This window comes from Haliotis rubra, unplaced genomic scaffold (assembly GCF_003918875.1).
Source record: "Haliotis rubra isolate DU_JTF1 unplaced genomic scaffold, ASM391887v1 Scf686, whole genome shotgun sequence".
NCBI lineage: Eukaryota > Metazoa > Mollusca > Gastropoda > Lepetellida > Haliotidae > Haliotis > Haliotis rubra.
This window is the reverse complement of record NW_025767397.1, coordinates 244,362-262,086: the sequence shown is the minus strand read 5'-3', so window position 1 is coordinate 262,086 and position 17,725 is coordinate 244,362. Positions and strand designations below refer to the sequence as shown.

The 17,725-nt window shown below is 39.2% G+C and overlaps 1 protein-coding gene across 1 annotated transcript; it reads left to right on the top strand.

Annotated features, from left to right (window-relative positions):
• Positions 1-6,461: 6,461 nt before the first annotated feature.
• On the top strand, positions 6,462-17,383 carry LOC124258193 (UPF0600 protein C5orf51 homolog). The gene is made up of 7 exons (XM_046692250.1): positions 6,462-6,565; positions 10,565-10,686; positions 13,453-13,546; positions 13,851-13,903; positions 14,885-15,016; positions 15,778-15,892; positions 16,565-17,383. Exons 1-7 carry the CDS (start codon positions 6,466-6,468, stop codon positions 16,792-16,794), a joined length of 846 nt encoding a protein of 281 aa, XP_046548206.1. The 5' UTR covers positions 6,462-6,465; the 3' UTR covers positions 16,795-17,383.
• Positions 17,384-17,725: the final 342 nt, after the last annotated feature.

Sequence of the window (17,725 nt, the reverse complement as noted above, 5' to 3'; positions counted from 1 at the left end):
TTGAACCCTAAACCATGGGACGTATGTAACCCGTTAGAAAAGCTGGGATTGTGACGTTAAATCGACAAAAAGAGTAATGGTCCTTCGATGGTTATGTGTTTGATACAGGTTTCAAAGATTTTTGTGTGGTAAACAAACATCCTTATGTTTGCAGCGAATGTTTTCACCCGTATAACGTTTGTAATTGATTGGCCCAATCCAATTATAAAGGGTATGCTTTCTCTTGCCCGGTACATATATGATGAATAATCAAGATGAATCGCTATCGGAATCTATTCTATCATTATCGATTGTCCGCTACCTCAAAATGTTCCTGGAACAATGGAACTACGACAACGAGGTTGTACAACAAAGTGGGCCAGATGTAACACCGAATTGTATTATCCAGCCGGTGTTGCATTGTGGTAGCCTACGCGACGCCACACCCATACAAATGACCGTATACCTCATCAAGAACAAGAGCCTAATTAATGGGTATGGCTCTAAAAGCCAGTCCCATCTCGCAATTAGCAGGGCCACAGCGGTCAGTACACAAATTGACCACCACAATTAATGTGTGGTCATGACGCATAAATCAAAGAGGCAATTTGTCTTCGACAGATCTGGCCTTGAATTCGAGGAATATTACCATCCCCAATGGATGATGAACACGAAACCTGTACCTTCTTCTCCGTCCCTTGCCCCTTGTCTTTCATTGTAAATTTCTTGTACAATCTCTAAGGACGGTTAGCGGAGTTAAGGCAGCCTCGTGGTGAAAGCGATGGCGTTACAGACTGGTGTCGTTAAAGATCCTAGTGGTTACAAAATGTAAGGCCCATTGTTCAGTCAGTCAGTCACTCACTCACTCATACATGTATAGTTTTGTATGTAGAGTCCAAATTGTGGACTCTATTAAAATAACTCTTCCTTTTTTACACTTCGTTTCTCCTGATATCAACAACAGCTCATCTTTGGACATGTATACAATTATGAAACAAACTTTGCAATGGAACCCTGCCTAGTTGATAATATAACAATACAAGCAAGACGTAGGAATATTTTAGGTGAGACTTTCTGTATTTTCAATTAATAAGAATACTTTTCGACATTTTAACTATTTGAAGCCATGAGCATCGGTTTTCGCAATTGGGCCTTTTACGGCAAGCATGGGCTGTTGAAGACCAATTTTAACCCGGAAAAACAAAACAATGACCATTGTATATTTCAGCTATATATTGTACGATGACAAACAGAATTGAGTCTAATAATCATATCGTAGATGTACAGTTTTCACAGCATAAAATACTTGTTTGTTTACACGGCCAATGTTCTTCGCCATTGAAAATAGAACTGAATTCCATTGTAAAACAAGCATGACAAACAGCATTTGGCGTGCACTTGCCAGCTCCTACAAAGTACTCACAGGCCGTATTCTGCATTGTGGTTCTACAATAATATTCTGTAGTTCCCCAAACGATGTGCCGTAAGTGATAACTGGTAAAACACACGAATTATGTAACTTACTAAAAAACGTGATATGGCTTACCACCCATCGCTTTACATTTAGTGCTGCCAGATGTAAGGACAATGCTTGCTGATGGTTCGACTGAATTTGCTGCGACTTTGTAGCCTAGACGATCATTCAACAATAAAACCAGACATTTGTATTTATCAACAACATCGAAGACAACATCACCACAGGGGAAGCGTAAATTTTTTTTACGGCTTTGACATTCAGTTTGTTTCTACAGCGCCAGAAATTCAAACAGTGTAGCATTTATCATTTTTTGTTTGCTTGTTTACCGCCGGTAGTGTTTGTTTCAGTCTGCCAACGTCCCTGGCTATCTTTAATATCTGCAATTTCCTTGACTATCTTTAATGGCATCTGTCTCTGAAAAGCGAATTTAAAGTACATATAATCGATTTTCATTGAAATCGACCACATGAATTCCTTAGTAAACAATGTCATTGATTCCTTTTAAGTTCGAAGAATCATTTTCCACCAAATGCTCATATTTGTTCTTAGAATATCATTCCAACATTCACGTAGAACATGCATCAACTTGTTCTTAACGTTTTCACTCATCAGATGAGTTTCGTCTGTCTAAAACGGTTTCAAATGATCGACAGCAAATTACAATAAATGTTATTCTAACGGTAAAAAGAAACGACGGAATTGCTACAACCGATGCCACGAATAGATTCGATGCTCGCATGCCGGACAACAGTTTTAGAAAGAGCAGATCACAGATCAATCTCAATTTGAGCTCCGGTATTTGGAGCCTCATCAAGATGTAAATTAGCAGGCCTGTGGTAGATGGCGGAACATGAGGGGCACGTGCAGCAAGCCCTGACACGACCAACCTGGAGAAATAGCAGATCTCCTCTCAAGTCCTATTTTGGACGTCTTTGGACGCAGCTCTTAAAATCGCTAGACCTAATCTCCACAACATGGGTTCTCATCGATTTTCCTGGAAAAGAGTCGGATAATTTCGACTTCCATTGGTTACAGTTAGTATGCAGACAGTGCCCGCTAATACCACACAACCTCCCCTGTGTTTAAGTGTTGCTGTGATAGTTACAAAAAAACACCTGATCGGGTTACAAATGATGAAAGTAACACTTTCCTTAAAGTCCTTTTGGCTTCTTTATGACATTTACCAGAATCCTTACATCAAACGAGCATAAATAGGGTTTTCCTTTTGAAGTTTCCAAAATCAGCCGTCAAATGACTTCAGTATATCATGCGGCCAGCGTACGGAATCAGGGGAGTAATATGAAATATGACCCCTTATGTATTATGTAATTTGAGATCAGATCAACCAGACATGTCGAAGATAGTCATTGTCGTCTTATTTTAACCCCAGGCATTTTTCTGAAAATGTGTAACATGTTTTAAGAACCTAAATACATTTATTTGAACACACTTTATGTATCATTTGCTGACCATTTTTAATTCCTGAACCAAGTGAAAACCATCATTTCCTTTAGCAGCCCAGACATAACCTGAAACAACTTAATAGAATCATGGACATTTTCGAAAGCCTCATACAGATAATTGCATGCTTTAGTGACATTCCGGGAAACACTTCAAGCATGTCCTCCAAGACAGTGAAATCCGTAAGCTTCATAGGGAAACTGCTGCCTTAATTTTCTCTCAGATTTTTTAGATGAGTTACAAATAGTGTATTAAGAAAAGTAAAGCTGGAATCGTATGCAAAAAGGACAATCCGTTTATGGGGATGCACAGAGGTTCTTCGGGACTAGAGGTACAAGCAGTGTTGAGGGGATGGAGTGAGTGAATGAGCGTGGTTTTACGCCGCTTTTAGCAATATTCCAGCAATATCACGGCAGGGGACTCCAGAAATGGGCTTCACACATTGTACCCATGTGGCGAATCGAACCCGGATCTTCGGAAGTGACGAGCGAACGCTTTAACCACTAGGTTACCCCACCGCCCCGATAGGGTGGAGGATGGGCCGGGAGAGGTGTGCTTCTTTCTTATTTAACCGCCGTGATACTGCAGGAATATTGCTAATATCAGCGTAATCATACTCACTCACTCACTCAAGTCCCTATATAGCCTTCACGGGGAGTGTGCGTTCTATGGTGTAATGACGCTTTTTTTCATGTTTTCGAAACCATGATTCGCCCCACCCCCACCCCCCTATCTGTCAGACAGGACCACTCGTGTGGATGTTGGTGTCATCAATGCGGAAACGTCTGCGACTGCCAAAGCGACGCTAAATTCTAACTCACCAGATAGCTCAAATCCGCATAGAAATAACTTGTCAGTCAGCATATCTGGCGGCGTGGATTCAGCCTCATACAGCGTTCTACCGGATCCATATCTGAGTAATGCCTCCGTCGTATAAAAGATACATGCTGTTCACATAATGCATTCCAATGACTCAGGAGATTACCCCTATGGCAAAATACGAACCACCATTTATTGGCGCGAGTCCCAGTTTCTGCAGACCATTGTGAAAACAGTTGTTACCGCATTTCATAAACGACACATGTGTGGGTTAGGAATAGATCCATTTCACACAGATTTTCAGTAAGATCAGGATGTGTCGATTTAAATGTATTAACATAATTTACCTATTCTGTGTCTATCACATAATGTCCAGTTATCACCTTGATAACCAGGGAAACGTGGCCAGATGGTCTGGCATGACGGTGCAGAGTTGCGGCCCTTGTCAGGATCCCCCTGACCTTAGATTCGAATGCTACATCCGAACTGTTATTCTAGTATGTTCAGTAAAATACGTTTTCCTCGTAGTATTCGTTTCCTCCAGTGGAGTCCACAGAATCCGGTAGTCCACTTAGTCTACTGAAACAGAACGTCAAGCTGACGCCAAAGGGAGAACCAACTGGTTTAAGAAACGTGGTCGTTTGTGGTCAAAATCACTTCACGTTATTCTCCGCAGGTCTACAAACGCCTGGAATTTGTCAGTCCCGCCTTATCCTTACTGCCATATAAATATATATTTGTCATGGTTCCGATCAAATAATGCATTGAAAATTACTTGTGTGTTGCTATCTCAGAGCAGAATAAATATAATAACGAATGACCTGATATGTATGTTTGCAACTACATGTGTATCTTACTTCTTGTCGTGACACGTGCGATCACTTTCTTGATAAGGGGCGGTGTGGTAGTCACTCCACACAAAAAATTAAAGTGCTTTTCAAAATTGCGACGGATGCCATGAAATTATCTTCATAAATCGATGTTAAGTCATGTAGGGGTTTGACCTTTGTTTTTTTAAGGCAAGCTTCCCGGCGATGTTCGTCACCACCCGCTACTGCAGGACCGGCCATACAGCTCTAGTCTACACCCAAATCAATGCTGCTCCTGTACATGAGCCTCCGAGTGTTTACAGTACACGGAGGAAGTCTGGTGAGGACTGGCTAATGGTGACTACGAAAGACTCATGGCTCCACTGTCAGACGTGAAATAGGACATGATATAGATAGACAAAGGACTCCGGGAGATAAAATAGAATTAATTTACTTGCTATACTATTTCAGAAGACATAGCGTCAATTGGTTAATCTATCAAACGCCCCACGTGTAGGACGATAAGTTGGTTGGCGGTTTATTGGATGAAAGATTCTAAAAGGGTAAATGTCTTTCCGACAATCAGTCATTTCTGAAGAAGTGTACAAAGCCACTATCTAATCTTCAGCAGGGAGGATATATCTACTTGGTCCCGGTAGATTTGATTGATTAATAAACTTCACAGAGAGCGGAAAGGTCAGAGTTCATCTCCTGTCGATATTACATCATGTGACAGCGCCGTGCACGGAGACCCTGGAAGTTCTTGTCTTACGTTGGGGTACCCTGTTGACGGGTGAGCTGTAGTTAATGTGCTGAATCCTTTAGCTGCAAGGGTCAGCTGGGCTAGGTTCCAATCCAAGACACACCAAGATCTATGGTTAGACAGCTACACGATCGAGGATTTCACAAGGTTCGAATCCAAGACACACCAAGATCTATGGTTAGACAGCTCCACGATCGTGGATTTCACAAGGTTCGAATGTAGGATACATCAAGATCTATATAAAGACAGCTTCATGGTCGTCGATTTCACAAGGTTCGAATCCAAGACACATTAAGATCTATGGTTAGACAGCTCCACGATCGTGGATTTCACAAGGTTCGAATCCAAGACACACCAAGATCTATGGTTAGACGTACAGCTCCATGATGGTGGATTTCACTATTTGAAGTGTAAAGACCATCTTCACGTGCCACTTTACATTTACTGACTGCAAAATCGGAATAGCTGAACTAGGTGAAGATTTAAATCATCAGATTAATGAATAAAATATATTGAATAAAGACGAGTGTCGCGTTGCATGTGTTTAAACGTGTAGCTGGGATTTTGTCTATACTGCAAAATGGCGTCAGATTCAGGGAACCCGATTTACGATAACAACTGAAGAGGGATTTGGAAGCGTTACACAGACAGTGATTATAGTTTCATCAAACCAGAGACCATATAATAGTCTACTATATGGTCTCTGATCAAACATTCACTTACACAGTTTTATTATTGATGTATTAATTTCTTCTTTTCTTGGATACAATAATTTCACTTTGCTCATTGAAGTATGCATTTAAGCTGAACGCAATTAACTACTAACGTTTTTTTGCAAAAGGGTAAGAAGATACGACAAAATATATCTTTACGATTAAACCTTCCCACATCCTTTTGCCTGCATGGAATATAAACAAAAATGCTAATTTTATCACCTCAGATGTTAAACCAATATGAATTAACATAAAACGTGGAATGTAACCAGTTTCACGATTTGATTAACAGAATTGCCAAATGAATGGAGCTTTGATGAAACGCTGTTTTTATTAAGGCCTGTCGTGAACTCAATCAGCTCTCTCTGCGACTGTGGTGCTTATTCAGGTTAGTCGATTCAATAACGAAGGGAAGTAACTACAGTTGGGGCTAATAGCGATACCATGGCGGCTCAGGAGGAAGAGACGTTCCATATACGCTCGCTTTTGGATGCTGCTAATAACTTAAATAGCATATTACTAAAGAGTCCAACACCTCAGTCGGGTAAGTAAACAAGTATTGTTTTTGAATATGCTTTCATCTGGAACTTTGTCTCTCATACAAGCCCACAATCGTAACATCTAGTGGTTGAACGAGGTTATCAATCTCTCCATCAGCTGTTTTTCTGTGACCACGCCCACCTTCTAATAAGAATTACACCACGATTGCTGTGTGTTGTGGAGTTTTATGTGATATGATTGTATCTAAAAGGTTTGTGGTTACTAGTCTTCTGTTGGTAATATTTAAGTGAGATATTTTATGTTGAAATATGGCGATGATTTTATCATAATAAGGTCGAATGGACAAAGGATTCCTCCCATGACGACAATGTGTTCCTGGTCGTATGTTGGTGTTGATAATTGCCTACGACCACATCGTTTAATGTCATTAATTCGTTTTGACCACAGCCTCTGATCTGCGATTTCCAATTAGAACTTTCCCATCTGACGTCCCTTATCCAATTTTGCCTATTTTGCCATCTTTGAGGTTCATGGCATACACTTGGGAGTCAATATTGATTTGAGATGAATTTCCTCTTCATTCAAACCTGAGTCACTAATCATTTTATCAAAGAATTATTTCACATTAGTGCAATCCAGAAATTACCAAAGTCAAACAGCAAAACTGATCAAATTAAGTAATCTTGTAAGCATTCTTCTGTTCGAGCATGACTGAGTGAGCAAGTTCTTTTGAACAGAACCATGGCAACAAAGAGTTCAACTGCACCTGTAACACAATTAATACTTTAGAATTAAATCATTAATTAAATAAGACATTATGTGAACAATAGATTTAATTTATATATTTTTCTTTACCAAAATTAAGAAATAATTTTCCTATTTTTTAATGCATATTTATCGTTAATTAAGTTGTTTCATTCCCATCTATACAATTTCAAACTTTTTAAGAAGCATTCCAGTCCATATGTTTCTCTATGTCAGTTGTGAATGATGGAAGTAAATGATTGATTGCCTTGAACAATGCTTGGATCTACAGAACTCATGATTATATGTCATGATGATACATGACGAGAATATCAAGACAAACATAGTTCTATGGATGTCAACTTCTTTATTGCAATTAATGAGATGTTTTGGTGTAGATACTTACACCTCCTCACTTGCTTGATAAAGGTGTTAGTATCTACACTGAAACGTCTCATTCATTGCAATAAAGAAGTTGACATCCATAGAACTTGGTTTTCCTTCATCTTTACAACTTCTAAAATGCCTCTCAAAGAAAACTACAATATCACCAGAAGTGTTGAAATATGAACCATGGGAGAAATTTTATTAGATTCTACTGTCAGTGTATCGTCAAACTAACTACCTAATTATAACCCCTCCGTTCTGTCTATGAAAGGCTTGTGATCACTTCATTATCAATAAGAATAATATAGAGACTACAGATTAATAATATAGTGCATGTATTATCTTAACAAGAGCCATCTATGTTTTGTTGTCATATGTTCAATGACTGTTGAAACACATTGTGTATATATAAATATTTATATATAGAATATGGTTATCATGGGAATGGGAATGCATGGGAATGAATATTTTATGAAGTGTGTTTTCTCAGGCTATGTCAAATAGGGCTGGATATGGCCCTGGTTTTCATATTGCGATATATTGCAACAATTTAAGAGATATTGCAATACATATTGTGATATATTGACTGGAAGGTTTCTGCCCAAGTCTGTGCATCATAAATTCATAGTAGCTCTCTGTGTGCGACATCATCTTCTCAGTTGCTGTTACACCATACTTTCAGGCTCCCCGTCCCCATTGTGTATGACTGTATGTCAATTGTTTACAGATAAATAAAATAATATAGAGCCTTAATGTGGAATATATTGCACCAATGTTTTGTGAACATAATGATAAAGCAGTGTATGAAATAAGCCAAAAATCCAGCCAAATGTTACCAGCCCAAAATGGATTTAACCAGACCAAATATGGTGAATTTACTCAGATGTATAGAACATCTAAAATTTTTACCAGACCATCAGGCTGACTAGCTGTAAATTTAGACCTTCCGTCAGAAATCTAGCCCGTCTCAAGCGGTCGGACGGGCCTTATTTCATACACTGGATAAAGGTAATAGTATAACATGAGTTTCATAGTCAGTGTTGTTTGCTTAAACAGAATGCACTTCAGTGCAGTATGTAATTATTGTTACTGTATGTGATTCATTTCAGACTCAATGTGTTAACATGAACTATTGCCAAATGAAACAAAAACAAGATTTAGTTGATCTACTAGAGATTAAAATCGCAGGTGACCTCCAATAGCTAAGATCCTTGACTGGAATGTCATTATACAGTCCTACAAGACTCAGGGCGTAGATTTTTGAAGCTCTCTTAACGCTAAGATAGTTTTAAGTGCCATACATTAACATTAACTTACGACTATCTTAGCGCTAAGAGAGCTTCGAAAATCTAGGCCCTGGTCTGTAAGATAAATTGATATATGCCCCATTATGAAACAAACACAAATAACAAAATCCTGTGAACTGTGAAATGGTCACTCAGAGCCAGAGGCTCTACTAATAAGTCCAAATAAAAATTGGTCCGTTTGAGGCCACTTAATTCCTCCAAATGAAACCATTCAAACCCACAAAACGTAAAGTATTTGGTAAACTATTTGGCAATTTTGGAGCCACTTATAATGACACTTCCACTTGTAAAATGTTACATGAAACCAACAGAAATAAAAGTATATTTGGCACTTTTAGAGCACATTTGTTTGCTATTTACATCAAGGGCAAATAATTCAAATGGAGCTTACTCTGGATGACCCAATATATTGCAGAATCTGAACCATATCGCGATAATCATATCGCAAGATACTGTAGCGGTATATACCAGTTTACCGGAAATATTGCACAGCCCGAATGTCAAATAAGAATATTTCAAACTTGTGGGGTAGCTTATCGAAACAGGTCCTTTCACACATTACATATATACTAATGATTATGTATGGTACTGTGTAGCATATGACTATGAATCACATTTTTACTGGGATTTTACTGCTTTGAATTCCTCAAACTAGTGCATGTGTACTAAACACTGATAGATACATGTGACGATATGAATTGAAAAAGAAGTTGGAAACCTCTGCACTGAAAACTTTCTCAACATGAACGAGTACGTCCTTGAAGTTGGACAGGAACTGCACTGAGATATCGAGTCAGCTTGCACTGACTGTAATCAGTGCGCTATAAGGGGAAGCAAATAAAGTGTGTGCTTTTCAAATTACAATCCGTTATTAGAGTCTGGTCATGAGGCAAGACCCATTTTCTTAACTGGTTTAATGATTTCATAGATCCTAAAAAACATACAAGTGCTGATAAAAATAAATCTGAAAAGCACTCGCTTGTTTGTTTGTTTGAACTGCTGAAAATAGGTTGCACTACTTTAAACTGAAAATAGGCTACTCTGCAGAACAAAAGGTTAAACTGCTAGACAGTAGGTTACACTATAAGACAGCGGGTTAAACTGCTAGACAATAAGTTAGTGAACATATCAATAGGTTAAACTAACTTACAATGGATTAAACTGCTTGGCAAGTTAACCAAAAAGATAAAAGGTTAAACCACAACACAAGGGGTTAAACTACAAGTCAGTAGTTTACCCAACATGACCATTTATTTATTAACAAGACGAAAGGTTCCACTACAAGTCAAAAAGGTTAAACTGCAAGACAGTGTGTTAACCAAATGGCATCTAGTGGAAACTGCAGTGGCTGAAAGACTTTGTATGCTGGCAATATGTGCCTGACTGTGTTTGAATCCTGAATGGGACTAAGCGATAAACAAGTTCTGACCCATGAGTTGGAACCCATGTTAGACATACTTGTGGTATCCTCACTCACTCACTCACTCACTCACTGTAAGGTTTTATTCCTGGTTTAACACCCATCTGATGTGTTTCTGTCATAAAGGACTTCATACAAGACCAAACAGTGATATAAACCTGAGAGTATATCATATTGTTTGCAGCTGAGGGGAAGGGAAGTCTAGACACATGTCGTCACCGGTGTGATGTTCTGCTGACGAAGTGTACAGAGACAACAGCCATTACTGCCGATACTGCAAAAGACTGCCTCCAGGAGTATGCACAGGTTGGTTCCTAAATCTAGGTTTCTACAGAGAGCATTGTTGACTGATCAGCAGTGAACTAGTACTGTGTACCCTTTACCTCAACGATAAATGGCTGGTCGCTTACAGAACAAACTGGGCCGATGACCAATCCCTGCAATTACTTCTGAACAGGGACGATGAATCACACACCTGGGGAATTGTAATTACTTTGTAGGGATGTTTCAATAGACATTTCACAGGGAATGGGAAAGAGAGTAACCATAGCTTCAATGACCTTTTATCAGGTCATATCAAATATATGTCAGCAAAACCCAAAATGTGTTCAGATGATTAAGTTTTCAAGTACAAACTGTCTTCCCTGTTTCTCCACAAGAAATGTTCAAAGCATTGGTTAAAAAGGATTTATCAAGGATTCTGTTATAGTGAACTTTTGGCGTGATGAGTTGTCTACCCATTGTTGGCCCATCCTATTGTAATCTTTGACTTTTTGTCCCAACCAGCTGACATATATTATATATACTTGATACATTGAGAGTTTTGCCATGTGTCCTACCCTGGTAGGATTCTTAAAAAAACTATGAACGTTTTCACTAAAACCAGTTGTCCAAATAAGCTGAAACTATGAAATATGACCATTTTGGGAGTGGGATTTTTTTCTGAAAATTTAAAAAGTGTTTATCAGGATTTGCAGCTTTTAAAACAAAACTTAGTGAAGAAATTTTGTGTAAAAGATAACCGATTCTTCTAGGCACCATCATCAGCTCTGAAATTTGGCCATTATTGATGACATTGTGAAAATACATTATTTTACAGCTTTTCCAAATGGAACAGTTAAAAACACTATACAGATGTAACAAACTGTTTTGTTGGCCCCAACGCTGTATATTTTAATTTGAAATGCAAAATCAAAATCTGCCCCACTTTCTTTACAAGATGACCTGTGAATAATATAGTGAACTCAGTGTTAACCCTCACATGGTGGATGGCATTGAGATGGGTGAACACCAGCATCTTCCATCACCTGATCTCTGATCTGTATGTAGCCAGACAGACCAGTAAATATCCAGCAATTTAATCCTGTTGATGTTCTCAGCAATATGTGCTTCTAACATGGGATTTCAAGACTCTCCATTTCACTGTAGAACTGTATTGCCATGTTACACTGCACTATCAACCGTGATCACTGGTACAGACACTATGCCTGCAAGAGTTATCTCCCTTGTTGCAGTTATGCTAGTTTCAGTGTTGTGGCTGAAAGTTTAACAGATATTATAAAGAATGAACAAATCTGAACATATTAAGTCCAAATGCCAGGATATTCATGCTTCAGATATTGTATATAGGCTCATGTTATCATTCAGCTACATAAATATCACCTATGTTAATATTTTTTTTAAGAGAACTAAAGACTGGCTGTGCAACTGATATAGAACAGGCATAGAACTAAAATTAACTGATGTAGAAATGAAGGCTCCCCTCATGCACAGAGTAAGAGCAAAACAAATATAATATTTGTAATTTTAGTGAACATAAGGTGATTGTTTGTGGTAGGCTTCCCATTGTTCTTGTATAAAATTATTGATAATTGAAAGTTGCTCATTTTTAGTTTTAAAAATTAAGTGTTTTCTTTCTTTCATCATGGAACAAAAATATTATGATTCATGATAAAAGACTGTGATATAAAGAAAATATGAGTACATGCTACTGAAGGTGAAGCATAAACCCACAAGTCACAAATGCTGTCATTGGTGGTAGTGTCATGAGAAGTTCAACTGATTCTTTTAAATCAACCCACAGGATTTTACTTATTTAAGTCAATAAATTATTGAAAGTTTGGATATTTAGAAAGCTGAGCATGTATGCATGTCATACATAATTTAACAATTGCTCTAAAAATCTAAGTGTTAGACAGTAGTTTTGAAATACCTTTAAAACCGCTCTTTATAGCTGGTCCAGGCAGTTTAGTGATAGATGTCATGATATTGTTATTACATGAGCAACAGTCCACACTATCAACAAGTCACCCAGGGGCGGATACAGCTTTTTGAGAAAGGTGGGGTGCACACTCTTGAGAAAGTGGGGTGCGCACTCCATTTTCAAGAGAGTTTCAATGGGATAAACCAGGATCTCTGATCCACCTCTGTCACCATCCCCACCATCCAATCATTAGGCTAAGAAAGAATGGGGACCAGTTCTTGACTCTGAGAATCAGCATGAGGAAAGAAACAATCTAGAATATTTACAGAACTTCAAAAGGGCAATATTTTGTACTTGGGTTAAACTCCCTCAGAAGCGAAGCAGCGGGATACCGAACCCAGTCAGAGCGGGTGGGTGTGCACTCAAGTGTAACGGCTGGTTCATTAGCAGATGCCGCCTTCACGGCTCATTGTGTGTGTATATATAGAGATGTTGGGTTTTGTAAATACATGCTCATTTTTGTGTATAACATTTTGCAATCAACAGACATCATAACATGTCATGTGTTCAGTATCACACCTGCCTGTCTGTGTAATTACATAATGTGACAGAGACCGAACTTCGGGCCATAAATCAATGCGCTTTTGTTTATGGTGTATAGCCTGATTGGTGTTAAGTTCAAATTGCATGTGGTCAGTGATCGTGGTTGTGTATTGAATATTGTCATTAGCAGACAGGCAGAGCAGACACACAGGTGTCAATAAAACAAGACATTGAGTTTTGTCTGTGACAGCGACATATCTATATCACAGTTAGAAATTGTGTCAACGCAATGTAGAATGTTTGATTAATTGCAATTTTGGTTGCAGATTCTGCTCGACTTCACCTTCATCCATGAGAATGAGCTGGTGGACGAGAACTTCCCAGAGACAACCACCAGCTCCAGGATAGCCAAGATCCTGGGTAAATGTCAGGCAGGGCAACTCACTGAACTGGGAGCTTGGGTAGCCCTGTTGTCTAAGTCACTGTTGAGTCCCTTTGACTCTTTAGAAACCTATTATCTTGGGTTCCAAAGTTGTTTTTGTACATCAAGTTCATGTATTATATCATTTGATCCCTGTTCAACAAAACAGCAAATGTTTGATGAACTTTAGGCTGACAGTTGCTCATTTTCTGAATTTTTATCATTTGTTTTAAATCTATTTTAAGTGCACCTACACTTTTCAAAAGGTTGTTTCCACGCTCTGACAGATGCCTCTGTTTACAGGATACTTCGACAGTTTGCTGGATCTGGCCAAGGAGGTGTTTCCTGATATCCAGGTATGGACTTGAAGATGTTCTCTATGATGTAGTACCTTGAGGTGCTTCTAGATATTTTATGGGTGCTTCAGTGTCTTTCGCTTGCATGAATCCTAGTTCAATGAATGAATGAGTTTAGTTTTATGCCACACTCAGCAAAATTCCAGCTATGTGGCAGCGGTCTGTAAATATTCAGGTCTGGACCAGACAATCTAGTGATCAACAGCATGAGCATCGATCTACACAACTGGGATACCTAGTTCAACAACAGACTTGATGTTTACACAATGAGATCTTGACAGGAAAATTGGTACTTCCACTTTGTGGAATGGAAGTCAGTGTTTCATATTCAAAGTTTATACCCAATTCAGTCTTGTTCAGTGTGATGGAAAATTTTATTTACCAAGAAATTATGCCCCTAAGTAGGTAAATACTGTTTGACTACAAGAAATGGTGCAGCGTTTAGGAAATATAACACAATAGTACTAAATTAAGTTCATTGATTGTCCTAACATTGTTGAAGGACTGGTTTCACCTGACTGGAAAAATGTTGACAATTTATGTGTTTCATTGCCCAGCACCTTGTGCTTTGTCATGATTTTCTTCACATCAAGTGAAAGCTCTCCTAAAGTTTTTGGTGCAAGTGACAAAATGCGTGTGTTGAGTTGATGAATGTGGTGTGTTTCACCCAATGAGAGCCTGGTTGTTGAGTTGATGGGGAATGTGTTGTATTTTGAGATGAGCCAATGGAGAGCCTGGAGAGCCTGGGTGTTGAGTTGATGGGGAATGTGTTGTATTTCAGCCAATGGAGAGCCTGGTTGTTGAGTTGATGGGGAATGTGTTGTATTTCACCCAATGGAGAGCCTGGTTGTTGAGTTGATGGGGAATGTGTTGTATTTCAGCCAATGGAGAGCCTGGTTGTTGAGTTGATGGGGAATGTGTTGTATTTCAGCCAATGGAGAGCCTGGGTGTTGAGTTGATGGGGAATGTGTTGTATTTCAGCCAATGGAGAGCCTGGGTGTTGAGTTGATGGAGTGTGTTCTGTGGCGGAAGGGGGCGCTGTTCTACATGTACTGTCACCAGACGTGGCCGGACACAGACAGACTCTCTCGCAACAAGACCAACTTTCAGCAGGTAGGTCATGATTTCTTTGTCAAATTGGTGAAATACTGATTGGAAATATAATACCCTTGAGTATCGTGCATGATGAACTTGTGTCAATACTCTTCATGGGTCCTCTTTAGATTGTTGTATCCATCTGCACAACTGTTTCAATATCCTGGATCTTCCTCTGGCCAACTCCAAATTAGGACATTGACATCTCAGAGTGTGATATTTGAGTTTTAATCGTGGTGTTAGATGGTCTTGTCTGACTGACTGTGTTTAGTTTTACTCCTCTTTTGGCAATATTCTATCAATATCACGGCGGGGGACACCAAAAATGGGCTTCACACATTGTACCCATGTGGGGAATCGAACCCAGGTCTTCGGTGTGACAAGCCAACGCTTTAACCACTAGGCTACCCCACCACCCCTAGATGGTCTTGTGGTCAGACACTTTGTCCACATGGACCACAGCTTACATGTCGATACAATATACAATTCAGACAAACAGTACTTTGTTCAAGGTGTTTCTAAAAACAATAATATTTAGGCTCATGGTTTTTAATAATATGGTTTTGGAGTTGTAGCTGAAGAATGATCAAGCCTTGGTGCAAAATACCAGGCCCCACTAAATATTACATGGTCGGTCCTGATGATACAGGTTATTTTGCCCATTTGTTTACATACTTCCATATTAAAGAGCATATTTCCTTGTAGTGTACTGATTCGTATGATGTAATGCCTTTTCCAAATTGGTGAATCTTATTATCTGTTTCGCTTGTCAAACACAGAATCTACGTGATGGTGTGACGTACCTGCAGGAAATGCTAGCGGTCAGACGACCACTCACAGCTGACCAATGTTCAGGAAGAGATGATGATGACTCATTCACTCTCATGAAGTCTGGTATGTGATGCTACCATCTCAACAACTACTCCCAGCCATCTAAGAATATTAATCTATAGCACATTCTGACTCAAACTTTACTCAACAACCCCCCTCAGCTCTGATGTATATGGTGGATATGTGGTACTGTATATATATCCTCTGTATTATGACAGGTACAGCCACCTATTGTCAGGCCATCATGCCATTAGACTAACACATAACATCATGACAGATACACACCATGCAGCTATTTACTTGACAACAACAGTTACTTACACCAGTGTATGAAATAAGCCCCAAACCCAGCCAGACGTCAGGGCTGGTAACTTCAAACTGTTTCCAACCCAAAATGGATTTAACCAGACCAGACACCAAGATATGGTGAATTTACTCAGATGTGTGCAATATCTATAAAAAATTACCAGACCGTCGGGCTGGCTAGCTGTAAATTTAGATCGTCTGTCAGAAATCTAGCCCGTCTCGGGCGGTCGGACAGGCCTCATTTCATACACTGCTCACACCTTCCCAAGGGGCATAACTCTTTCCTGTTAATGATCCATACGGTACAACTAACCAAACATCTGTAGGCCCACTACCTGTCAGTTCCAAGAATCTACTCAGATATTCACCTTTTAGCAGTCAAATGTGAGGAAGAAATGTGACTTTATATATCCTCCTTTGTCTGTTCAGGTATCTTCTCCGACACCCATCTTCTAGCACTGATGTATGCAGGGGAGATGTGTTACTGGTTTGTCAAAGGACAGAAGGAAGAGGATTTTGAGAGCATGGCTGACTTCAAGGCCAAGGACACGGGGACCCAGCTGCTCAAGTCCTACATCGAGGCGATAAAGGGGCCTCTACAGGGCTCAGGGTGGAACACAGACAGAGCACAACAGATTCTACGATACTTTGACGACTGATAGTTGCTTGTCCTCCAGAGAGACAAAGACTGAAAAATGAACAGTGACGTTGACAGTTGTGAATGATCCTAGAGACTCTGCTTTACATGTTTATTTATGACTACAAAGAACTATGTTGTGATCAAGGGCATGTAATTTCTAACTCTGTCCTTGATACAATTCAGGTGGCAGTACATCACAGTAGCGTACTACACAACTGGAAGTACATAGCTATGTAACAGTAATGAAAGTTGACCCTGTAGTGCTGTGGCACTATTGTCCTTGTACCTTGCATAGGAGGAGGATGGCCAATATGGCTGAAGACTTTGGATAATTACTTTGAGTTCTTGAAGACAATTCACTGACACGTGACATCAGTCCATTGAGTACAATGGGTGAAGCCCTTTGGTTGTCACCTGGAATTTTGCTGAATGAAATGTCGAACCCATCTCGCCAACTCTTCCCGACTCCATAGTGATGCTCACATTATTAACCACTGGTTTTCTCTTCACAGCTCAGGGCTTGTTTAACAATCTAGCACTAGATTAGACTCAAATAGATGAAACACAGATTATGTAAATATGAACATGATAAATTTATAGTGGTAAAATGGAAAAATGGTAAAATATATACTCCCCAATCACAGCTGTGTATCAATATATGACTATACGATACTGTCTACATTTGATTGCCACACAATATCAGTGAAGTTGTATGTATTGAGTCATGGTTACACTCTCTTCTGTCTCCAGCTGAGACGAACCAAGTATCAAGGCAATATATACTCATGACTGGTCTGAGTGACTTTTACACTTTGACATTACATACCAACGTTTAAAAAAATCGATAATATTACTCAGAACAAAGTTAGACACATGATTCTTTCCTGATACTTCAGTTCATCTGTCATGATTGATGTCAATGCCATAGATGTGTTGAGCTATGTATTTCA

Bases quoted from the DNA above. Each gene is read 5' to 3' on its own strand.
- LOC124258193 (XM_046692250.1), top strand. From the start codon at position 6,466: ATGGCGGCTCAGGAGGAAGAGACGTTCCATATACGCTCGCTTTTGGAT. The intron at 10,687-13,452 runs GTTGGTTCCTAA...TTTTGGTTGCAG, and splicing joins GCCTCCAGGAGTATGCACAG to ATTCTGCTCGACTTCACCTT. The intron at 15,017-15,777 runs GTAGGTCATGAT...TGTCAAACACAG, and splicing joins ACAAGACCAACTTTCAGCAG to AATCTACGTGATGGTGTGAC.